The sequence below is a fragment of the Apodemus sylvaticus genome, chromosome 5 (assembly GCF_947179515.1).
Source record: "Apodemus sylvaticus chromosome 5, mApoSyl1.1, whole genome shotgun sequence".
NCBI classification, from domain to species: domain Eukaryota; kingdom Metazoa; phylum Chordata; class Mammalia; order Rodentia; family Muridae; genus Apodemus; species Apodemus sylvaticus.
In genome coordinates, this window is record NC_067476.1 from 72,822,754 (window position 1) to 72,848,277 (window position 25,524).

Consider the following 25,524-nt stretch of genomic DNA (forward strand, 5'->3'; position numbering starts at 1 on the left):
GTTGGTGTGGGGAAGAGCACCCTCATAGAAGCAAAGGTCATGGGGGAGAGGGCAGATGGGATGGGGGGTTGTGGAGGAGTAAGGGAAGGGGGATATCATTTGAAATGTAGACAAATAAAATGATTAATAAAAAATACAATCACAGTAAAAAAGAAAAAGAAAACTCAGTCTTGGGCAAACATACCTGGCCGCTTTCTGAGTGAGCTCCAGCGGGAAATCTGGGCACAATAACTGCAGCAGACAGTGGTACTCCCTCATGGTCAGCAGGTCTGCAGGGCAAGGGAAAGGGCTGTTAGGTAGGCTGCGGGTCAGGCCGTGTGCTCACTTCATGGGTTCTGGGCCCAGTCTTGTCAGAATGCTGCTACGGTTTGAAGGCCAGTCAGTGTGCAGGGTGAGGCGTTGCTTTTCTCTTCTTTTCTTTTTGACACAGGGTCTCACTATGCAGCTCTAGCTTGTCTGCAACTGTGTACATCAGGCTGGCCTTAAACGCCTGCCTTTGCCTCCTGAGTACTGGGATTAAAGGCATACACTGCAGTTGGCCAAAGAGATGAGATTTTAAGACTGGAATCTCTACCAAACCACCCTGGGTGAGGTACTGGTTACATTTTGACTAAAGGGGCGTCATTGGTCTGAGAACTAGCCTGGTGAAGAGAGGAAAACAAGAAAAGCACCTACATCAGCCTTCTTACCCTGGCTTTCCCTGACTCCAAACAATGTGGGTGACAAGTCATGCCAAAGTTGGTGAGTCTCTGGACGTCTCTGGCATGGCAGTGTTTACCACTGCGTGCCCCCAACCACCTAGGAACCATCAGCAGGCAGCTCGGCAAGCACGCTGCATGTGGGGAGAGAAACACACAGCACAAGAACCCACAGACCTAACTGCTCTGCCTCCCAAGGCAGACTGACTTCTTCGGGATGCTTACTCACAAATCTGGTCATCCTACTATTACAGGAAGCCAAGACAAAGGTCCAAGATATACAGTCGTGGCAAACAAAGACTCCCCGACCTACAGAAGCAGTGCTGTGGGAGCCAGGAGCCAGGAGTTTTGTGGTCCAGATTTGCCAAAGTGGCGAATCTCAGAGAGGAATCACAGTTGAGCTTCCCTGTTCTTTGCTGGAGCCTGGGCTACAAAGAAAGGCTCCGGAGCAGCCTGGCAGCAGGCTTTGAGATCTCCCAAGGAGCAAGCTTTCCGGCTTTCTGGCGAGGTGCGGAAGGCCATGCTCACAGTGAAGCAGGAACCACCCACCTAAGTGGGAGGCAGGGAGCCAGAGGCTATGGCTGTGCTGAGCAACCACGGAGACAATCGTCGGCCCTTGGTTTCTTTGGACCTAAGTTAGCCCAAGCCACAGGAATCCAGACCTTCTGCCCCTGCTAGTTTGGTTGATACTTTTCTAAGACAAAACCCCCAAATCTCCAAGGGTCAGGCCCAGACCACTTTTTCATCAAAGCACACCGCAAGGTTGGGGCACAGAGTTAAACTAACCACAGTGCCAAAGGCCGGGCACCAGAAGACCAGACTGAGTGTCAGTGTCGGTCAAGGGACCAAGAGTGCTTCTCTGCCTTGAGCTTGGCCTCATGTGCCACACTGTCTTCTCTCTCGTTTGAAGCCAGGAATGGTTATACTCAGCCACTCGGCGTCACTGCTCGCGAGCAGTGAGGAGCAGGAGTAATTTGGGATAGGAGAAAAGTCCTCCTTCTTGCTCCACAACTCTAGGTATGGAGGACAGAGAGTACTATCTTTGAATCAAGAGATTTTTTTTTTTTTATGCTACACGTTGACACTATTATTGGGGGGTGGATGCCAAAAACTGCACAGGGATTAGTATATTCTCCAAATCACCAAGGAAATCACCCTAGGAAGATATATGAGGAATAACAAGGTAGAAAAAACTAAGGGAGGAGAAGAATCAGTCTCTGGCTCCTGGTTTCCAGCGCTGAGTCCTTTTTAAATTTTGTTTTTTTAAACAGTCTGTGCTGAAGAGTTTTTTTTTTTTTTTTTTAGTTAATTTATTTATTTTGTGTATGAGAATAGACTGTCTTGAGACACACTGAAAGAGGGCATCAGATCCCATTACTGATGATTGTGAACCACCATGTGGTTGCTGGGAATTGAACTCAGGACCTTTGGAAGAGCAGTCAGTGCTCTTAACCACTGAGCCATCTCTCCAGCCCTTTAATTTAATCACAGGTCTCCGGCTTGAGAGGCCTTATCTCCAGCCTTATCTCCCCAGCTCCCTTTTAGGTTCCTGATGGTGTTCTAACTCACACATTCAAATACCATTTCCCTCCTAAGGGTGGGGAAAAATTTATACAAATTACTTTTTGCCTCTGTAAAGTAACAAAAGTAACAAAAGGGTGTTACTACATCCTGCCTACCACTTCTGGGACTGACTCCAGTGCTCAGTGAGGAAAGTCATTACAGAAAGAGATACAGGAAAATACCAGTAAACAGCTTTGAAGTGTGAGAGAGCAATTCAAATTCTATTAGGGCAGTGGCCAGATAATATCAAGGCCAGAGATTGCCAGGCAAAGCCACCCTGTACCTCTGGAGATGGGTACTGCAAGTGGAGAGACTGGTTCCAGAACCCAGCCACTGCCCCACTGGCTAGGCATCAAACCGGCTCCTTAATTCAGGTATGGAACCCCAGGCAAACGCGTAATCTCTTCATCTCAGGTTCTCCGCTGTAAGCGGGGATGGCAGCCTCACTTTGCAGGGTTGAAGTCAAAAGAGATGCTATCTATAAAGTGCACAGCAGAATGTCTGGACCTTAGCAACATCAAACACTTGGAGTTGTTTTGGTTTTGTTTTTAAATCCTGGGGGTTAAACACGGGAGAGAAGAGGAAACCACCTTAGGAGGTAGTTTTTTGCTTGCTGCATTTAAATCCTTTAATCTACAGTGTTCTGTCTTGGAGGGTTTCTGTCAGGCTGCCTGGGCAAACTCACTTCCACTCCTATCTATCCACTCCTTCAGCCGCTGTTCTCCCGCGTCCCAGGCCCAGCATCAGTGAAGCCCCTGAGGCCCGGGAGCCCCTAACTCCAGATGTGGCTCTGCACACCAGGCTCTTTGGCTTCTGGCATTCTCTTCAAGATCTCAAAGAGTCTCCTGGCAGCCTTTTTGTACTATGAGTGCAATAATAAAAAGAGTAACGAGTGCTTTTCACTGGTACTAGCTCTGTGCCCAGTGCACTTCACAGCGATCTCATGGCGCCATTGTTTCTATCCCCCAAGCCACAGGTAAGCACATGGAAGCTTGGAAGACTTAACCTATGATCAGGGAGAGGGGGGCCCGAGGCTGAGGGTCAGGGCAACAGGAAGGCTTCTAAGGCAAGAGGCGCTTAATGAAAACACTATTTACTGGTGCTTTGAGTAGGGTGTTTACTAAAGTCAGGCTCTGCTTTCTCTAAGGTTTATGGATTACATGCATTATCTTTTCTGATTTTCACCTTTTTTTTTTAAAGCAAAGTCTTTCATACTTAGCCCAGGCTTGCCTAGAACTGCCAGCAAATGTCTTTCTTGCCTGTGTGTCCTGAGTACTGAGATTACTGGTTAATCTTCACGGTTTTAAGTCTCTCTCTCCCTCTCTCTCTCTCTCTCTCTCTCTCTCTCTCTCTCTCTCTCTCTCTCTCTGTGTGTGTGTGTATACCCTACGGAACTTATTTGAAGGTCCCAGAACAATTTCTTTCCTTCCATCTTTTGGAACTGAACCTGGGATGCCGGGCTCTCAAAGCCTCCCCCTGAGTCATCTCGCAGGCCCAAATGTTACTATCTTCATCCCCATTTCACAAACAAACCAATTCAGACTGTGTGTGCACAAAGACAGAACTAGAATCCAAATCCGGGAGGTAGATACTGTGTTTACGCAGCTACCACTTCAGCACCAGGATCTTATCAATCTGATATGGGAAGGCTTAGACACCAGCTTCCCTCCACACAAACTGCAACAGTAACCAGCCTCAGGTGAACTGGATCAAGGAGACAGCCCTCATGAATTGGAATCTTTCTTGTAAGAAACGGAGACTGAAAGGTTCTAATTACTGTAAACAGGAAATACTGACACTGCTTGCTGGGCTCAGCAGCTGGGCTGGCCAGGCTGAGCCCCAGCAGGGGAGGACAGCAGCAGCACACCTGCACGGCTGGCTGGCTCCGTGCTCACCCCAGCCACCTGCGAGTGAGCATCACACAGGTGCGGGCAGGAAGGTTAGTGATGTGCTGTGTACCCGCGGATCCCCCACAATTAGCAGAGCTCAGCCAGCAGGCCCTCCAAGTTCAAAGTCAGAGACTTTTGTCTAAGATTGAAATCAGAGTCCTCTCCACAAATCGGTGTTTCTCTTCGTGTGGGTGGCCAGAGGTGAAGTCTCTTGACAATCTACTTGGACTTACCAACCAGTACCTGGCCCTAGACCAAGGGTTTGCCACCTTAATGCTACCATCTCCAGAGGCTGTGCAGTGCTGTAGCTCAAACATTTAGTAGTCAGGACTAAACTTCAGCTTTCTCATTGACTTTAAGATCTTAACTAAGGGGGCTGGGAGATGGCTCAGCAGTCAAGGGCACTGACTTCTGGAGGTCCTGAGTTCAAATCCCAGCAACCACATGGTGGCTCACAACCATATATAATGAGATATGATGCCCTCTTCTGGTTTATCTGAAAACAGCTACAGTGTACTTACATATAATAAATAAATCTTTGGGCTGGATAGAACAGGGCCAGAGCAAGAAGAAAAAAAGAAAGAAAAAAGAAAAAAAAAGAAACTTAACTGATAACTCCATGCCCCAGTTTCCACCCATAAAGTATTTGTATGAGTGTTGCAGAGTTGTCAGTGAATGTAAGTGTATGGACACACATCTGGCCCATCATGAGTGTTAGTATTTGCTTGACTATTTTAGAAATAAAAAAACTCTTCTCTGGTAAATCAATTTTTTTTCTCAAAGACACAGCTGGTTTACAAAACTGCTCTTTAGACAGAAACCTATCCTGGCTCCAAAGGCCATAGAGTTTCAACCTCGCAGGTGGGACCCAGCTGGTTTATGGAGGCTTGACTTCTGATGATAGGATTATTCATGCCAGGTGACTGACAGACTAAGTTAAAATACAGACTCCCCTCAGGTGGGCCAATTCAACAGGGCAGGGTGGCTTGTCAGGCAGGGCAGCTGTGTTGGTGAAGAGCTCAGATTCTGAAACCAGATGACCTAGCATCAGAACAAATTAGACAACTTAGCAGCAGACAAGTTATACAACCTCTCTGCACTTTGACTTCCTTGTTTAAAAGTGTGCACAGCACAGCACTACCTGGTGAGATTGCTGTAAGCAAATCACACACACAAAAAGCCATATATATTATATATGTGATATCTTTATCAGAAAAGTCAGCAAAGTAACTGATCTATTTAAAACTGTACTACTGTTTTTAAATTAATTAATTTAAACTTGAAGTCCCAAGCCAGGTGTGGTAGTGCACACCTTTATTCCCAGCACTTGGGAGGCAGAGGGATCTCTGTGAGTTCAAGGCCTGTCTGGTCTACATAGTGAGCTCCAGGGCAGCCAGAGTTTCATAGAGAGACTATCCTCTGTTTACCCCTCAAAAAACCAGAAAATAAAAATAAAAAAATAAACTTGAGGGGGCTGGAGAGATGGCTCAGAGGTTAAAAGCACTGGCTGCTTTTCCAAAGGTCCTGAGTTCAATTCTTAGCAACCACGTGGTAGTCCACAACCATGTATAATGAGATCTGGCACTCTCTTCTGGTGTGCAGACATACATGCAGGGAGAACATTGTATACCTAATAAATAAATCTAAACAAATAAACAAACATACTTCCTGGAATGTAGGCTTAACTACACCACCCAGATAACTTCTGACATTAGCACAGTGAGTACATGTGGAAGAAATGGATGAATTAACCCACCTATCACAGAGGGACCCGAAGTCACAGCTCTCAGGGGCAGTGTTACGGTCATCGTGTGTTGTGCTCTGAGTGTGCTCCCTGTGTTTGCATACATCATTTGCAACTGGTGGCATTGTTTGGAAAGGTTATGGAACCTTTAGGAGGCAGACCCTTGCTGAAGGGACTGTGTCATGGGGGGGGGGGGGGCAGGCTCTGAAGTTTTATAGCCTCGTTCCACTTCCTGTCCCCTCAGCTTCCTGCTCCTGACACCACACCTGCTTGCTTCATTATGTTGCACTGAATTCCTCCCAGAACTGTGAACCCGAATGACCCTTTAACTTTTAAGGTCCCTTTTCAGAGTATTTTGTTTGTTTGTTTGTTTATTTATTTATTTATTTATTTATTTATTTATTTATTATAGTTCACGTACATTGGTATTTTGCCTGAATTTATATCTGTGTGAGGGTGTCTGGTCCTCTGGAACAGAGCTACAGACAGTTGTGAGCTGCCATGTGGGTGCTGGGAATTGAACCTGGATCCTCTAGAAGAGTAGCCAGTGCTCTTAACCAGAGAGTCATCTCTCCAGCCCCCCTTTCAGAGTATCTTTATCACAGCAAAAGAAAAGAAATGAAGTTAATATGTGAATTCAGAGAAGGGGGATCTCTAGGCATAAGAACTACTCTGGAAATGGATATTTGAGGGAATCCAGAAGCTGCAAAGAACTAAAAATGGTGAATGTTCTATTTGGCAGACATTACAACTGTCAGCAAACACAGTAAAGCACGGTTACTATGCCGCTGTGCAGAGGCTGGTTGAGTCCCAGAATCTTCTCACCCAGGGCTCAGTTTGGTCAGCTTGAATGCTTTTGTACTGGGATGAATGACTACTTTTACCATGAAAACCAAAGGAAGCTGAGGGATTGCCTCACAGAAATGTGTTTCACCATCAGCACAGATTCAGTGTGAGCACCAGATAAGCACCCCAGACTCAGAGCATTCCTGCTGGTTATCTCCAATCCTAGAGACTGAGACAAGGTTCATTTAGACAAGAAAATCAGTTTAGTCAGAAACGACTGATACTCAATGTACTTAAAAGCTAACGTGGCCTCATTTGTAGGAAAAGAAAGAAAGCTTTTTTTTTGTTCTGTTTTGTTTGTTTGTTTGTTTTGTTTTACATCTGGCCTGCCTTTTTGCTGTGGAATTCCTGCCTCTGAAGCTCTGTGGAGGCAGCTTGGTCACTTCTGCATCCTCTTTGCAGACCACCATGTGTCTCCACACCATTTTCTCACAAGAACTGTGGTGGCATGCGGCTGTGCTCAGAGGCCTGGGAAATGATGCCTGTACCATAGCCAGAGAGCCACGACCACAGAGCCGTGGAATAGTACCAGATGGAAGGACTTGGGGCACAGCTCTGCCTCAGGGAGCCTGCCCCAAATCTAGGACTTTTATCCCTCAAAGTGTGGGGTTCCAGTACAATAGGGTTTAGTCTAAACTCATCTGTGTGTCAGCTGCATGAGCTGATGCTGGATCAGGGCTAGAGATAATGAAACCTTGCAAAGCCACGGGAAACCCAGAGGCCTGGATGACCTCAGGCTGGTTAGCTGCTTGATTTCAATAGAAACTGCCACAGAGGCCAGATAACAGCACAGACCACGAGTGGACTCTTCAATTTTCAGTTACAATTGTTTTGATGTTTGTTTTTTGCAGGAGCTCTGAAGGCTCATTCTAAATGACACTCACCCTTGGCGAGCACGCTCTGCCAAGAGGTGCCCGGAAGGCCACGGATAGCTCAGGGCATGACCACAACGCCCTTCTCATCCCCAGGGTATGGAGGCTTTGTTACCAGGCCGCAGCTGAGTAAATACTTCTCAGTGCTACTCTGTAGAGGGAAAGAGAACTGAGGGAGAATGAGGATGGGGGCAGGGTGGGGAGCAGGACACTGACAGCTCCCCTCTCCTTGGAACACTTGTACCACAGTCACAGGAAAACTGCCAACATCCTAAGGGCCGTGTAGCTGTCAAGCAAAGCCCAGAAGAACAGTCTGTGTTCCTAAATGCTATCTTCTTTGGCAACATTCATTTTATATTATAAATAGAGGGAAATAATAATAATTTACTGAAAGGGAGATGACCCCACAAAAGGAATGAGACAGAGTGGCTTCCAATAACTTGTGGGGTCTAACGCTTGAGCCATTATAAACTCTGGCCTCTGCCACATCACCACTCCCCAGAGCTCTATTTAGTGTGTTCAAAGAGGAGCAAGAAGCCAAACTCTTTATTTTCACATTTTATTATGGCCAAGCACAGCACCAAGTGAGAACTATATCTTGCCTATTTTTGTTTGGCTAGTGGGATTCTATGAAAACTATTAAATCAGACAAGACAATGATCTTGTGGCAATGTTTAAGATGAACAAGAACTGCCTAGGAACTGTGGTATCAGATACAAATGAAATGTGGGCCGGGCAGCGGTGGTGCATTCCTTTAATTCTAGTACTTGGGAGGTTGAGGCAAGCAGATTTCTGAGTTTGAGGCCATCCTGGTCTACAGAGTGAGTTCCAGGACAGCCAGGGTTATATAGAGAAACCTTGTCCCAAAATACCAAAGATTATGTTCAGGGCTGGAGAGATAGCTCAGTGGTTAAGAGCACTGACTGCCCTTCCGAAGGTCATGAGTTCAAATCCCCGCATCCACATGGTGGCTCACAACCATCAAGAGATTCTGGTGGCTGAAGACAGCTACAGTGTACTTATTTATATATAATAAGTAAGTATTTTTTTTTTTAAAAAAAAGAAATGTGGGCATTTTCAATAGAAGATTATTTATCTACATCCTAGCAATTTGGTCAGGTCTGTGGGCTAACCATGACCATCCCTACCCACCTCTGGGGGCTTAAAACAGAGGCCTGACCTGCCACATAAGACCCCTCTATTGAGTTGAGCCCTGTTTTCCGGCCCTCAGATAGAACTGTTGAGGTTGGGTGGACTAAGGAAGGTTTGTTTGTTTTTTCAAGATAGGGTTTCTCTATGTAGCCTTGGCTATCCTGGAACTCAGTTTGAAGATCAGACTGGCCTCAAAGTCACAGAGATTGCCCGCCTCTGCCTCCCAAGTGCAGGGATTAAAGGATGTGCCTTGATTCCTAGCCATCTTGCTTTAAGTCAAAGAGGACAGGGTTTCCCCTTTCAAAACCAATATAGAAAAGCCAAGCCAAGGCACAGCAAGCACGTGCTTCTGAATGCTACAGCACTCCTGCTCTCAAGCAGACGGAAATGGCTTAACAGGCCAAGAGCTGACACAGAGAATGAACTTGAGCCCTTCCTCACGGTGACTGAAGGTGAGAGGATACCTCTCCTGCCCTTGATGGCTGATGTATCTGCAATGGATCTGCCTTTGAAAAATGAGGAAGTGTAAAAAGCCTTTATGTGGGGGGGGGGGGGGCATTTAGTCAGAAAGACGGGATCCAGCTTGTTTTAGAAAAGAAAGAGTCTGTTCTGTTTCAGAAACACATCCTGATACAGAGGCCCTGCCCTGGTCTGAGTCCTGTGAGGAGCATCCCTCTGGGTACAACCTGACAGTGTCTCAGCTTTCCACTTGTAGAGAATGTCGCTGGGCAGTGGTGGCCACCTGTAATCCCAGCACTCTGGGAGGCAGAGGCAGGTGGATTTCTGAGTTCAAGGCCAGCCTGGTCTACAGAGTGAGTTCCAAGACAGCCAGGGCTACACAGAGAAACCCTGTCTCGAAAAAACAAAAAACAACAAAAACAAAAAAAACCAAACCAGAAAAACAAAACAAAAAAAAAAAAAACCCCAAAAAAACAAAAATTAGAGAATGTCTGGTCACTAGGGAGTGGTGACACTTGATAGGGACTAGGCCTTGGTGGAGGAAGTGTGCCACACTGGGGGGAGTTTTGGGGTTTCAAATGCTCAAGTCAAGCCCAGTGTCTGTCTTTCTGCTGCCGGTGGATCCAGAAGTAGCACTCTCAGCCAGCTCTGCAGCACCATGTCTGCCCGCACGCCCCATCATGGACTAGACCTCTGAATGTAAGTCTCCAATTAAATGCTTTCCATTACAAGAGTTGCTATGGGAGCTGGAGAGGAGCTGGAGAGGTGGCTCAGTGGTTAAGAGCACTGACTGCACTTCCAGATGTCCTGAGTTCAATTCCCAGCAACCACACGGTGGCTCACAACTATCTGTAATGGGATCTGATGCCCTCTTCTGGTGTGTCTGAAGACAGCTATAGTGTACTCATATACATTAAATAAATAAATCTTTAAAAAAAAAGAGTTGCTATGGTCATGGTGTCTCTTTACAGCACCATGCCTGCCTGAATGCTGCCATGCTTCCTGCCACGATGATGGTAGACTGAACCTCTGACCTGGAGGCCAGCTCCTGTTACATGCTGTCCTTTATAAGAGTTGCTTTGGTTATGGTGTCTCTTCCGAGCAATGGAAACATTAACTAAGACAGGTGGGAGGGTGTTGCCTCCCAAAAGACACAGTTCACTGAAGTTGTTGAGCTCGAGCCTGTGGGGGCAGAAGCAATCACACTCCTTATCTCGTGGCTATTTAATCATGCCCCCCTTTACTGACTTTACGGGCTTCTCGCCTGAGGCAGGCGCACAGCATTTCCTAGACAGCTAACCACTGCCCGTCCTCTGTCACACCATTCACTAGTGCTGATGGCTCAGCTACAGACTGAATAATTACGCCTATTTCCACAGGCAGCATCACTTTTGATCCAGCCCATGAAGTCATTTGTGGAGATCTCCACAAGATCAGGAGGGCTAAACATTCCAGCATGGTTTCTGGGAAGGCCCCTGATATCCCATCCCATAGACGGGCTATTGGCAGTTGTTGGCTGCTGGGGGAGGGGAATCACTTTTCTTAGGGGAAGAGTGGGTAGAATGCCCATGCATCAGTGATGATGCCACACAGGTGCATGTGGTGGCACTAATAGCACTTAGTGGGCCCTGGGGGGAAAGGCATGAACCTGGGAGAGAGATGGAAGGCGTGCTGGAGGGGTGTGTGGGGAGCTGGAGGGATAGAGGGAGTGGAAGATGAACATGACTGAGATACTTTGTATTTGTGCGTGACATTTTCAGGGAAAAAACCCAACAACCCTGTGGACCATGGTACTAGTTCCACCTTCTAGGGATCTAAACTACAGCCTTGCACATGCTAGGCAAACATTCTACCACCAAGCTCCAGTTCCACCCCCACCACCCCCCATTTTATAGACAAGCAATAGCAAGGGACAACATCGCCAAGAAAGGGGTAGTGCCAGGGTGAAGTTGAACACTTGAACTGGGAGCAGCCTCTTCCCAAAACACAGCCTGGCTTCTCGTCCAGGTCCTTGAGAGCTCTTCTTTCCTTCCTGCCTTTCCTCCTTCCTTCTTCCTTCTCTTTCTTTTCTTTCCCTCTTCTCTTCTCCCCTCCCCCTCTCTTTCTTTCTTTCTTTGGATGAAAAATAGCCTAACACATGAGGGAGTTGGGTAGATACTCCTTAAATGCTACTTCTGCTGTTAGTGTTTAAATTTACCACAGACTGTTCCATCTTTCTGCCATCTTTGGCCTAGGCCATCTCCCTTTGATTGCCAATAAGAAAACAGAGATGGAATAATAGTATTAGCAAACATTTTAAGCTGGGCGGTGACGAAGCCTTTGATCCCAGCACTTTTGAGGCAGAGCCAGACAGATCTCTGTGAGTATGAGGCCAGCCTGATCTACAGAGTGAGTTCCAAGACAGTCAAGGCTATACAGAAAAATTCTCTTTTGAAAAAAAAAACGAAACAGGGCTGGAGAGATGGCTCAGCAGTTGAGAGCACTGACTCACAACCGTCCGTGAGATCTGATGCCCTCTTCTGGAGTGTCTGAAGACAGCTACGGCAGACTTACTAGGTATAATAAACAAATCTTTTTTTTTTTTTTTTAATAAAAAACAAAACAAGAAATAAAATAAAAATAAACATTTAAGAGCCATTAAAAACTTGTGTCTGCAATTTTAATAGGGCTATATACTGGCATACCAGTATATACACAAATATATTTTTAGAAGTGACTTATCTTATGTGAATCGGTGTTTTGCCTGCATGTATGCCTGTGTGAGGGTGTCAGATCTCCTGGGACTGGAGTTACAGACAGTGTGAGCAACCATGTGGATGCTGGGAACTGAACCTAGGTTCCCTGGAGGAGCAGCCAGTGCTCTTAACGAATGAGTCATCTCTGTAGCTCAGATACACATGGGTTTTCAACCTCTTTTGCCTTTCCAATTTAAAATCGAGCTGGAAGAATGAACTTCCTTTTTTTTTTTTTTTTTTTTTTTTTGTATTTTTGAGACAGGGTCTCACTATGTAGACCTGGCTGTTCTGGAATTCACTATGTAGACCAGGTTGGCCTTGAACTCACAGAGATTTGTTTCTTCTGTCAGAGTGCTTCAGAATGAACTTTTTTTTTTTTTATCAGCAAAACTGTCTGATGAGAATTTAAGAAAGCTGCAGAGAACAAAATCTAAATAAGTTATTTTCCTGAGCCATTCACTGTTGAAGGCAGCCATAGAATAAACAAGATGTGAGCCAAATTATGCATTTGATTTGCTTAAAAATGCTTTCTCTTTTTCTAAATAAATATAAACAGAAGCAGTGGCTAGTGGGCTTACTCACTGAGGGCAGTTGGACCGAGACAGACACTGGCACAGTCAGTAGGGAGGTCCTCGCCAGCTGGTAGGTGTACGGATGAAGAGCGACGCCTGCTCTCCTGTCAGAATCTGCTAACCTCCATGTACAATGATGGGTTTATAGCTACCCATCCCCAGAAAACCAGACTTAGAATCAGAAAGATCCAGGAAGAGGGCTGGATATGGGTGAGCACATCTCTTCAGATTCCGAATCCACCTTTGTATTTGCTGCTGTTTCCTGTCTCTTGTGGGCACAGGCCATGCTCTCTCCTATAATTATGTGTGTGGCTAAGAGCAGAGGCAGCTAAGTCAGGGAAGAGTGTCTGGTTTTGGGGTCAGGATGGGAAAGAAACTGAAGTTAGCAGTTCCAGTCCTCAAGGCCTCACTTTATTCTGAAGTGTGGTTTTCCTAGTAAATGATCCCTCACCTGTAACGAGACGGAACCACTTGCCTTATTTTAATAAAAATGTGAGCAGAATCAGGGAGCGCCCATCTTAGGACCTGAGCTGACAGGCTCTGAGCCTTGATCTTTATCGCTCACTGGGTCTGGCAGGCACACAAAAAGAAAAAAGGAAGATGAAAAAATACCCTAATGATATCAAAGGATGAGCCCACTCAATTATTTGTTTGATGAAAAAAATATTATAAACCAAACGTCTTGTTCCGTCACTGAGTTTTGGGTCAGGTTCCCCATTGATGAAGGGCTTCTAATTAGCTACTCGGTCTGCACCTCAGCTTCTTCCTGTATCATGTCAGGACTTATTAGACTAAGTATAATACACTTCTTAATTAAAAATATAATTATTTACTAAAAAAATTTAGATTTACTCTCTCACCTTATCTGTGTATGTATACATATATATGTATGTATGTATGTCTATAAACACATAAATATATATATGTGTGTGCCTGACGGCTGTGGAAGTTAGAAGAAGGTGTCTTGGGTCCTCTGAAACTGGACTTACAGATAGTTATGAGCCACCATATGTGTTCTGGGAACTGAGCCTGGGTCCTCTGCACGAGTGGTAAGTGCTATCTCTCCATCTCTCCAGCCTCTAGAATTATTTAATGTGTATGGATGTTTTGCCTATAACCTACAAGATGTTTGTGTACCATGTTTGCATAATGCCCTTGGAGGCCAGCCACAAGAAGGCATCAACTTCTCTAAAACTGGAGTTAACAGCTACCTTGTGAGTGCTGCGAATCGAACCCTGGGTCCTCTAGGAGTATCTTTGGTGTTTGACCACTGAGACATTTATCTAGTCCCATTAAGTCCATTTTAAAGTATACATGATTGTATACCCTCTGTCTTTCTGAGTGGTAAATGTATAACTCATTTAAATTATTAATGCCTTTAATCCCAGCACTTGGGAAGCAGAGGCAGGTAGATTTCTGAGTTCGAGGCCAGCATGGTTTATAGAGGGAGTTCCAGGACAGCCAGGGCTACATAGAGAAACCCTATCTTGATAAACAAAAAACAAAAAACAAAACAAAACAAATTTGAAGCTGGGTTTGTGGTGCATGCCTACAACCCTAGCTCTTGGGAGGTGGAGGCAGGATGATCACGGGTTCAAGGCCATCTTAGACATAAAGTTATTCCAAGGGAAGCCTGGTCTACACGAGACCAGCTCAAAAAAAGCAAAACCAAAAAAAGGGGGGTGGGTGGGTCTGGAGATAGAGCTGAGGTGGCAGACACTGTCTCCCATGCTCAGGGCCCTGGCCCGACATCACAAGGTAAATAAACAGCAATGAATAAGCAAAGCATGGACGGTGAAGAACGCCCGCACTCAATGGCCCAGTCTTACTGTGTGGCGGCCCCACTCCTGCTCCTCTGTTTCTGTGCCCTGATTTCTGGGAGTCTGGGTCTGGGCCACCACACCCAGTATTTCAGTTATCTCTTGGTACAAAACAGAAGCCCTGCCATGCAGTTAGCATTCCTGTACAGTCACCATCAGCTAAAGGTGAGAGGAGAAGGCTCTTGTTGCTTCATCAACGATGATACTGTGCTTCTCAAGGGGCTGCTTAAGGTACTCCAAGCTTTGATCTTTCAACCCCATGCACGACGTCTCTCAACAGATGTGTGTACAACACATATCTAATTCTAACTGAGTTAAAGATGAGGCCGTCTCAGAGCTCTCATGTCTCTGAGGCCCTTTCTTATCACTATGCTTCGAGGTGCTCTCCTTGAGGGTGCTGTCCTCTAGCAAGTTCTGCTGTCTGTCTCCATGCTCCATTGGTAGTACTGTGAGACTCTTCCCATCTGCCTTACTGCAGCAGTTTGTGAGGTAAGTACTCTCGTCCTCACAGCACTTGCAGCTATAAGAAAGTGATGTAATCTGCAGGGTGGCGGAGCTGGCAAACAACACAGCAGGCTTTGAACTGTGGTTGCCTAAGTCTAAAGCACATACTTTTGAGCATTCTGTTATTTGTCTGGCTGAAGCACCAACTCACCTGTCTGCATGTCCTGTCATCACTACAATATTGTTCTCAGCATTGGAGGTTTCTAGACTTTGTGACTTGATGATTTCAAAGAGCCTGGGAAATCAAAACATCACAGGTCTGGACTTCTGCTCCCAAGCGCAGTTGATTGCTACCTTCATTTTATTGGTGGAAAAACTAAAGCCTACACAAAACAAGGTTTTCAAAAATGATAGACATAGTCTGGAAGAGTCAGGGAAGGCTCTAAGATTCTATTAGACCAAGTCTCGAGGGTATGGATGACCACTACTTGTTTTTCTACACCACAAGGACTGGTACCAAGCTGGCAATATACAGTGACTTCTGTCTCTGTTATCTCTGTGTAGATGTCAAATCCTAAAGGCAATAGAGTCTACCCCTAGGCAGCCCAGAGCATGCTTCCTGGTACATCTCCATCCTGAGCCTTGGGGAAGTGACAGCAGATTAGTATCTATGTAGACAGAGCCTGTCTCCCCGGCAGCCACACGGGGGCTCTTGGAACTCCAATCCCAGAGAATTTATTTCACACTCAGAAAGATACTAATCCCTATAAAAATTAGTAAATCTAAGCAATTTTAAAAATGGGACAATAAAAGCAACTACTTCACAGCCTCTCACCCCCTCTCACATGTGTACATGTGTCTGAATGCATACCATATCGGTAGTTTAACCCTGGGACTCATACATGCTAGGTAACTGCTCTACAACTAGGTTAAATTCCCAGTCCCTTCTCACTGGTATTTAAAATGCCAAGTTTCATTAATTTGATAGCTATCATAAAGCATCTACTATGTAACAGACATTGTTTTTGTAAGTGTTTAGGAACAAACAGGCAAGCTCTTTGGATGAAAGGAATAAGAGATAAGGGTATAGAAATAAATAGGGCCAGCTCCTGGATGGCCTTTGGCAAAGATTAAATGAGATATTTACGTTAGGAGCTTGGAACAGTATTTGGTACACAGAAAATAGGTAACAAGCATTCTCTCCACATGTATTTATGTGAACAGCATCTGGTCTCTAAGCAGGGCTAGTTTACAAGGTCAGGCTGCAGGGGTTATTATAGCACCTTTGTGTACTTTGGTGGAGTTAGAGAGTCCTCCAACATTTCCAGAAGTACAGAAATCCAACAGATCAAAGGCCCCGGTGATCCCCAGCAGCAAAGAGAGATGGTTAATTCTCTGCAGGTGCTCCGAAAACTGAACTACCAGCAGCATGCAAAGTCAACACTGCAGCAATAAAAGACCAGGGTGCACAGGGTGTGGACTGGGTGGGTGTGTCTAAAAGCTGAAACCAACAGAAGAGTTGTTAGCCTGCAAGAGAAGCAGCAGTGGAGCGTGGAAGTATCCCCTCCGGTGGTTGAAACCCATCCTAATGTCAACGAGACCACAAAGTCATGACAATAAAGTGTACAAACTGCCAGGGAGTATGCCAGCCAGCCCAGCAACATGAATGCACTTGCACCGAGGGGGCAAATTAAGATATTCGGGCAAAAGGATCCCCTTCCCCTATGGGGGCTCTTTAATCTTTGATATCTCGAAGACCATGCCATATGAGGACAAAGGGATAACTTCTCAGAAGACTTCTTTGTGGAAGGACTTCTGAAGAGACCAGCTCCATGTCTGCCAGCCGAATAGGAAGTTCCTTTGGTTGTTCTGCCTCTCAGTGAGCAGCACTAAGGCATGAGCATCTCCACAGCATCTCCATGGCCTTCACTACAGAGGGAACTGCAGGGCTCCCAACCTATGGAGAGGAATGTAGTTTCTTTGGAAACTGGGGACAGTCTGGAACCTAATGAAGGGTGGATGGAGACACCCAGGCTGGGCTGGAAGCTGCTCTAGATTGTGCCAGTTTCTTCTGGCTCTGTCTTGAGAGAAGGCAAAGCCCGGCACTGCCCAGTGGAAATCTGGAAGTGGGCACCCTTCTTGGTCTCAATTATGCCAACTTGGCAAGGAATTGGATGGCACTCACTCTGTAACCCTGACTTAACCTGCTCAACAGGAGCAGTTTGCTCTGAGTTAGAAGACATGAAAAGTGATTCAATGTAGGCAGCTCCTGACTCAATACATTCAAATTTTAATTAAAAGGAATTATTAAAATCCATTTAAGAAACACTGTTATTGTATTCCACTCCTTAAACAATGTATCTGCTTACCCTTCCCATTTCTTGATAGTAACAATTACCATTTTGGGGGGGATAGAGACACAGTACTTTAATCCCGACACTGGGGAGGGAAAGAGGCAGAAGAATCTGAGTTCAAGGACAGCCTGGTCCATATAGAGTTCCAGGATAGCCAGGAGCAACAGTGAGAAACCCTGCCTCAAAAAACAAACAAAACAAACAAATAAACAAAAGCTAGGGAAATATTGGTTTATCTAATGCATTACTATTTCCCCAAACTCACTGAGATCCTCCTACCTCTGCCTTCCGGGATTAAAGGCATATGTGATCATGCCCAGCTCCCCTACCTCTTTTTTGAGAAAGAGTCTTAGGTAGTACAGGATGGCCCTAGAATTTCTATGCAGCTGAAGCTGGCCTTGAACTCTTTCTTTTATTTCTTTCTTTTTCAGTTTTCTGCCCCCAAGACAGGGTCTCATTCTGTGGTTCTAGCAGCCCTGAAATTTACTACATAAACCAGGTCAACCTCAAACTCATAGAAATCCACCTGCCTCAGCCTCCCAAATACTGGGATTAAAGGTGTGCACCACGTCTGACATACCTTGGTCTCTTGATTCTGCTTCCTCTGCCTCCAAGGCGCTAGGAGTGCATGTGTGTGCCACCCCACTGCATTAAAATTCCCATTTTGGGGGTGCTTATATTCTAATGGGGGGAGGGGCACACAGCCAGCAAAGTCAAAATACTTTTAAGAAGTGGTAGTGTGATGAGATGTGAAGAGCGGTGTGGTGTATGGTAGAAGAATGTGGGAGTACATGAAACAGGGGAGTGGCGGGTAACCTGTTGGAGGAGACGTCACTGAGCCAGAGAGGCAGCACACGCTGCGGTGGAAGTGGGCAGAGGGCAGGAACCAGCGCAGGAGTGCTTGCTCTCCGCTTTTCCATTCTGCACATTAATGCTAGTTCTGTCCCTGGCGTGTTGTGAGCTGTTAAAGAAATTGCTCTATCAGGCTTGGGAAAGAAACAGAATTGATGCTTACCAATGACTAGAGAGGCCTACGGCCCTGGGGAAGGATGGGGCCGTGGCCAGGCACACTGTTCCCACAGTGAAGACACGGCATGGGCAGTGGAAGCACGCTTCTCCTCGGTGCTGTCACCTTCCAGCGCCATGGTTAATTGGCAAAGCAGTCAGCCTGAATGAGCTTCGGGCGCCTTTGCAGCACGGTTTCACACATCAGCATTTGAAGTCTCCGACTGACAGGATTTAGCACTCTGTGTCTGGCAGCAGCCAGCAGCGAAGCAGAGAATTCCACTGGATTATCCAAAGCATCTGACCCGAAAACGAGGAGTGAGGAGGACATTTTTAAAAAACAACTTCTGAATGGTTGAGTGAGCCAATTCGATGCTGAACAGAGACACACAAACATCCAGCCGCCTCTGAGGCACAAGGTCACTTTCTTGTGCTTGTTCCTGGTCCTCGGAATCCAATTTCTTCATCTGAACGCAGTCCCTCATTTTCTTAGCCAAATGGATAGATGTGAAACAGAGACAGGCCAGATGGACTGCTCCCCATGGTCTAACTCCAGAGAGGCACAGCCGTACGAGTGGCTGAGAACAGGAGCCACAGGAAAGGGAGAGGGCTGGGAGCAGGCCTGCCAGAGAGGAAGGCGTACACAAGATCCTTATTTGTTGTATTGGTTTTATTTAGAGACAAGCTTTCACTGTGTAGCCCAGGCTGCCCTTGAACCTGCGATCCTCCCACTCTGGGCTCCGAGTGGAGAGATTACAGGTATACTCTGTCACAACAGCCTCTTTTTTTTCCTTTTAGTTGTGGGTATTTGTGGACACAGTGTGATGGTTTGGTGTACATATGCAGTACGCAGTGACCAAGCCAAAGCAGTGACCATTCCTGCCTCCTGATGACTTCTTGTCGCCTACAGCATTGGCCTTTTCATTTCTTCTTCTTCTTCTTCTTCTTCTTCTTCTTCTTCTTCTTCTTCTCTCTCTCTCTCTCTCTCTCTCTCTCTCTCTCTGAAACAGGGTTTCTCTGTATAGCTTTAGCTGTCTTGGAACTCACTCTGTAGACCAGGCTGGCCTCAACTCAGAGATCTGCCTGCCTCTGCCTTTAGAGTACTGAGATTAAAGGACTTTTCTATTTTTTCTTAAACATTTAATTTTTTTTTTGTATTGTTTTGCTTGAGACAAGGAGATAGGATCTCTCTATGTAGCTCTGGCTGTCCTAGAATTTGTTATATAGAACAGGCTAGTCTCAAACTCACAAAGATGTCTGCTCCTTTCCCCAAGTGCTGGGATTAAAGGACTGGGCCACCACACCCAGCTTTAAGTTTAATTATGTGTTTGGGTAAGTGTTTGTGTTTGTGTGTGTGTGTGTTGGATGCCTGCATACGGATGCCGAGGTTGACCACTAGTATCTAGTGTCTCCCTCTAGTACTCTCTACCTTTTTGGTGTGTGTGTGTGTGTGTGTGTGTGTGTGTGTTTATACTTTTAGTATGGGTTGGTTTGCATACATGCCTGTGGAAACCAGGGTTAGACTTTAGGTATCTTTCCTTGGTCACTCTATCTTAAGTTTTTCGAGAGAAGGTCTTTCACTAGGCCTGAAGTTCACTAATTGGTTAGAGTAGTTGGCCAGAGAACTCCAGGGATCTGCCTGCCAGTCTCTGCTTCCCCCAAGGCTATGTTTCGATACATATAACACCATGCCAGGCTTTTCTGTGGTTGTTGAGGGGGGCTGCTTTCTGTCCTTATGCTTGTGCCGCAGGCCTGGTCCCCTCTTTGCTAGTTTAAAGATCTCATTAGAGAGACAGGTTTTGCAATTGAAGATGCTTATACTCACAGCCAGAGATCTACCTGTGGAAAGCCTATCAGGTCATAGGTTTGAGATAAAGGGGTGTTTATACTTTTAGTATGGGTTGGTTTGCATACATGCCTGTGGAAACCAGGGTTAGACTTTAGGTATCTTTCCTTGGTCACTCTATCTTTTTAAGTTTTTCGAGAGAAGGTCTTTCACTAGGCCTGAAGTTCACTAATTGGTTAGAGTAGTTGGCCAGAGAACTCCAGGGATCTGCCTGCCAGTCTCTGCTTCCCCCAAGGCTATGTTTCGATACATATAACACCATGCCAGGCTTTTCTGTGGTTGTTGGGGGGGGGCTGCTTTCTGTCCTTATGCTTGTGCCGCAGGCCTGGTCCCCTCTTTGCTAGTTTAAAGATCTCATTAGAGAGACAGGTTTTGCAATTGAAGATGCTTATACTCACAGCCAGAGATCTACCTGTGGAAAGCCTATCAGGTCATAGGTTTGAGATAAAGGGGTGGGGGTAGAAGATTGGGAGACAGGGAGGGGGGAGGGGAGAAGAGAGGGGGAGAAGGGAGGGGAAGGGGAGGGAGGGAGAGAAGGGAGAGGGGGGAAGGGAAGAGGGGAAGGGGAGAGGAGAAGGGGAGGGAGGGAGAGGGAGAGAAGGGGGAGGGGAGGGAGAGGGAGAGGGAAAAGAACTTTAGTGTCTCTATCTTGTGCGGTGCTGAACTTCTAAATTCTCCTAATCAAGTCCTGAGTTCCTCCTGGTTTTCCTCAATCACTTCTCACACAGCTGTGAGTGTAAGATTTACTAGATGGAATGTGTTTGCAAAATCTGTTTTGTTCATTGGAACATGTTTATCAAGAAAGAAAGAAAAAAGTCCTGTCCCTTCTCACTATTTACTTTTTGGTGACTGCCTCCTGGGATTTAGAACTGGATAAACAGATGGACTTCCCGGAAGGAGTCAGGCTGAACGCCAGGGTGTGTGTATATATCTTTGTATGTATGTGGCAAACAGTCTTCATCCAAGCAGCTGTGCTGGTTTGGGAGAGAAGAGCAGGGACAGTGTCTACTGGACGCCACTGTCCCGAAGGTGTATCTCCCTGGTGGACACAGCATGCCATAACATCTCTAGAGCCCTCTGACGTAGGAGCCAATTTCATTTACTGGCCTCTGGCTGAGCCATTAAGGGCCGTGCCAGGCTTGGAACGCCTGCTCGTCACTTGCACTGGGTCTGTTCGGTTTCCTGAATGTCCGTGGTCCAGTTACACCAGCCACAGTGATGAAGGGGAGACTGTGCACCTTCACAGGACCCTGGAAACTTGTGATCCATGCCGTGTGTGTGTGTGTGTGTGTGTGTGTGTGTAGGAGTCTTGAAGGATGATTATCTCCCAGATTATGGGCAAGCATAATTGTTAGAGAGATGCAGACATAATGAGCACTCAGGGCCAGCCTGCTGTTGCTGAAGGGGAATAGGAGGGGTTGTGGAGAAGCAAACCCCTTCCCCATTTTCATAATCAATATAATCCTCTGCTGCAGGGGTGGGATTAGAGGGAAAAATTCACTATTCAATTTACTTTCATAATTTAACATACTTCAACCCCAAGGTCTAAAGAAATTTTAATTCCAGAGGAATTAAAAAAAATATATATATATACACCTTCTGCCTCCATTGCTTCACAAAATACAGTACAGATGAATATGTCTTTCTCCTGGAAAATTTCATTTAAACAATAATTTAAAAAATAAAAATATTGTCCAAACATGGAACTGGTGTCCAATAGAGCCAAACGCTAAAGCAAAGCCACTTGCTGAGCGAGCACGGACTGCATTCATCAGGGTTAGGCAACCCGAGGCGAGAACACTAAATGATTAGAGTCAGTGGACCAAGGTGCTGTAGGTAATGGACTTCCTAAGGACGGAACAAAGACCTGCTTCTAACAAAGCTGCTGCGGACCTTTCCGCTGCAGTGAGCACTGAGCGAGGGTGCTGCCCAGGAAATGAAAGACCTCAATCGTTCCTCTTCAGTGAGCGGAGCCCAGGAGGAGGGTTCCAGGGCGCTCTCTCAAACACTCTTTAATAATCCCATCCAGAGCCTTTGATTCAAGGAACATGCTGAAGAATAAACAGCCTATTAATCTGAGGTTGCTGGTGCGCCTGGGTATTCACAGCGTCAATGAACTGGCCCTGGCTCTTCCAGGCATCCCGACTGCACACCACTGCTGCTCCACTGCACAGCTCGGCTCCTCCTCCACCTCTGCATGCAATTTGTCCTTGGAAAAGCTTCAAGGTTTGGGGGTCCCAACGGTTTCATCTAAGGATGGCCAGGCCAAACCCGGGGTGCAAAGAATGGAAACAGCGTATCCTTGTTTGGCCACCAGCAGGCACAGCCATGTGACCAGGCTCAAATGAGAACTGTGCGGTAGTGTGACTGGGTAAGGAGACAGAGTCATCAGTCTGCCTCATTCTGAGCCAAGCTGACAGCCACAGGCCTGGGAAAGGAAGGCACAGTTTCAATTGCTTCTTAGGCTTGGTTACCTTGGTGGCAGGAAGGGTTCCTGTCCGGGTGAGCTCTGGGGGCCAGTCTGTGGAAACAGTTCTGGAAGTCCTGCTGAAGTGGACATTAGCAAGCAAGGGCCCTGAGGTCTGGAGAAGTGTAGCACAGGACAGGGCAACCTTTGCCCTCATCCTTTCACTATGAGTTCCTCTTTAAAAATAACCAGGGAGAGGGGCTGGTGAGATGGCTCAGCAGTTAAGAACACTGACTGCTCTTCCAGAGGTCCTGAGTTCAAATCCCAGCAACCACATGCTGGCTCACAACCATCTGTAATGAGATCTGATGCCCTCTTCTGGGGTACTGAAGACAGCTACAGTGTACTTACATATAATAAATAAATAAATCTTTAAAAAAAATAAACAGGGAGGAAGCACCAGGTTCTTTTTCCTGTTTTGAGGGGAGTCACAAAGAGGCTGCAGCATGAACCTGATGTGACAGAGCAGGCTCTCAGTTGCTCATGTATTATGATGGAGACTACAATTACAGGCTAAGAGTCTCCGGGGGTTGGCAGAGCAGGTGGCCTCTCTCATTGCTGTTCATACCTTCATACACGGTATATGCCTAGTCATAAGGGAAGTGGTGTGGCAGGTGGATAAACCAGTATCAGTGTTACCCAGCATGCACACACACACACACACACACACACACACACACACACATACACGTGTGCACATGCACCACACTTTTAAAATGCATATCTTTCTGACTCTAAATTTATATTACTAATAAAACCATATTTAATAAAGTCTTCCTCTTATTTTTGTTTTCAGTCAGGCTGCATTGGTGGTGCACGCCTTTAATCCAGCACTTGGGGGACAGAGGCAGGGTGAGTTCAAGGCCAGCCTGATCTATAGAATGAGTTCCAGGTTACAAAGAAACCCTGTCTTTTTTTTTTCTTTTTTAGAGGAGAGCTCTAAAGCAGTCCCCCACTACTGCAAATTAGTTTCCTGCATTTGGGGAAATCACAGAGGTCAGCACGTTAGGAGTGCAATGGATAAGCCTCACCCCGGGAAAACCATCTTCATGATCATGGCATCTCCCTGCCAGGTAAGTACAGAAACTCTGTCTTGAAAGGCAAAACAAAACCAAAAATTTCAAAGATATGCTTCTATAGTAGCAGTTCTCAACCTTCCTAATGACCCTTTAATACATGTTGTGGTGACCCCAGCCATAAAAATTATCTTCATAGCTACTTTATAGCTGTAATTTGGCTACTGTTATGAATTGTAATATAAATAATTCTGGAGACAGAGGTTTTCCAAAGGGGTCTTCTGACTCTGTGGCCAGTGAAGATGCTGCATCTTAAGAAAGAGGAGAGAGGTATGAAAGCAAACACTGTTCCTGTGACTGACTCAGACCAAGCTGCTTCAGAGGCTAGTGACTACACATGAGCTCAGAGATCACACAGACTGATGTCCGAGGTCCTCCTAGGCCATTTGTCAGATGTGTGGTCTTAGACCCTTGAAATCAGGGAGCTTCAAACTCATTTGCAAAATGAGAATATCCTCATGGGATTTTCCTGTGAGGAGTCTATAAATACACCCAAGTCAGTCAGGATATTGCCTGGAACACAGTAAGTGCTCCACTAAACATCACTGTGCTTAACGTTTTGACTTCTAATTATGAGTACAGCGACCAAACACGAATCTGTGGGGGAATCCTAGTAGTGGTTGGCACATAAACTGCATGACATGGGAACGTCTTTATTGAGCTGAGGTGACCAGGTTCATAGGTGTCCCTTTAGGACTTTAGAAACAAAAGTTTGGGTTCCATGAGCTACTGACTAAATGTGAGCTCATATGGTTGGAATAATTCGAGCTCAATGGTTGGAATTCTTGAGACCTCACTTTTGGGCTTGGAACATTCTCACCCCAGATTCTGGCCTCGCAGGCCCAGCCCTTTCCATCTGGGCTGCCACCTGTTGAGACAAACAAATGCCATCTGAAGGCAAGGAGGACTTGCAAGCAGAGATCTGATATCAGACAGCCTTCCTCTGCAGCATTCCTGGGGTCATGAAATGACAAACATTCCAAACGGGCTGAATCTAACCCTTCTTGCCCTGCAATAGGGGCTTTATGAAACCGCTTCTTGTGATTGCCCTTGGTACCTCCTGAGTCTGTGAGATGGACTTCATTAATATTGATGTGCTGTAGCTCGTTAACCTCATTTGATGTTTATTTACAACCATTCTTCTCATATGCTAATGAGTGACACTGGGCTCTTCAGATAGAAAGTGGGGAATGGGACTCCCTCTGCCAGCATCTCCTTGGCAAACTCCTGTCCCTTGAAACTGAAGTTTGCACAGAGGGAATGAGGCCAAGTGGAGAGAATGCAGCAGAGAGGACAAAATGATGTGAAAAGAATGTCTGCAATGTAATGGGGCAGAGAGAAGCCCAGCTGCTCGCCACGATGTGAGGAGGTTGGGTTACAGCCACCCATGGGTAGCAAAGAGAAGCTGGTGAGACCCGAGACCACTGCAACGGACAATATGGCCGACCTGGGAGTTAGGGAGAGGAGTGAAGGTGAGGGAGCCCAAATGTGTCAAGGACTGAAGGCCTTGCTAAAAGTCATCCCATCTCCAACTAGGACCTAAGACATCAGCAGATGGGGAACTGCTGAATCTCTGCACAGCAGCCCCGTGTCTGTGGTAATGCTTGCCACATCTAGGTCGGAGAAAGACATTCCCAAACAAGTTCGTGAAGCGAGCAGATACCGGGCGCCACTGTGGTTCCTCTCCTCAGAGTTACCCAGGTGAACAGAGACAGCAGGCTAAACTGGCAAGGACGGTCAGAGGGTAGGGAAACTATTTGTAATATCCTGTTGTTCCAGGGTTGCGAAGCCTAACGGGCTACAGGTGTCTCCCAAGTTTGACAGTGCTGGGTGAGTCTTGAGTTGCCTCCTGGATTCTGAGTGTTTGAAACTACAGAAGACAAATGGTAGGGACAGGAGGGGACCTACTTCTGATGTGCAAATGTGTGTAACATGAGCAACAACAGCAACATTTCCTAAACGTCCACTCCCGCTCTCCTCAC

General features: G+C 46.2%; 1 protein-coding gene and 1 pseudogene across 1 annotated transcript in view; both read right to left on the minus strand.

Moving 5' to 3' along the window:
* Cstpp1 (centriolar satellite-associated tubulin polyglutamylase complex regulator 1) overlaps positions 1-25,524 on the minus strand; it is a 173,613-nt gene that overhangs the window by 36,763 nt on the left and 111,326 nt on the right. Inside the window, exon 4 of the mRNA XM_052182955.1 lies at positions 185-269. Coding sequence (XP_052038915.1) covers positions 185-269 — 85 coding nt within the window. The remainder of the gene's footprint in view (positions 1-184; positions 270-25,524) is intronic.
* Positions 23,394-23,547, minus strand: LOC127686545 (uncharacterized; annotated as a pseudogene).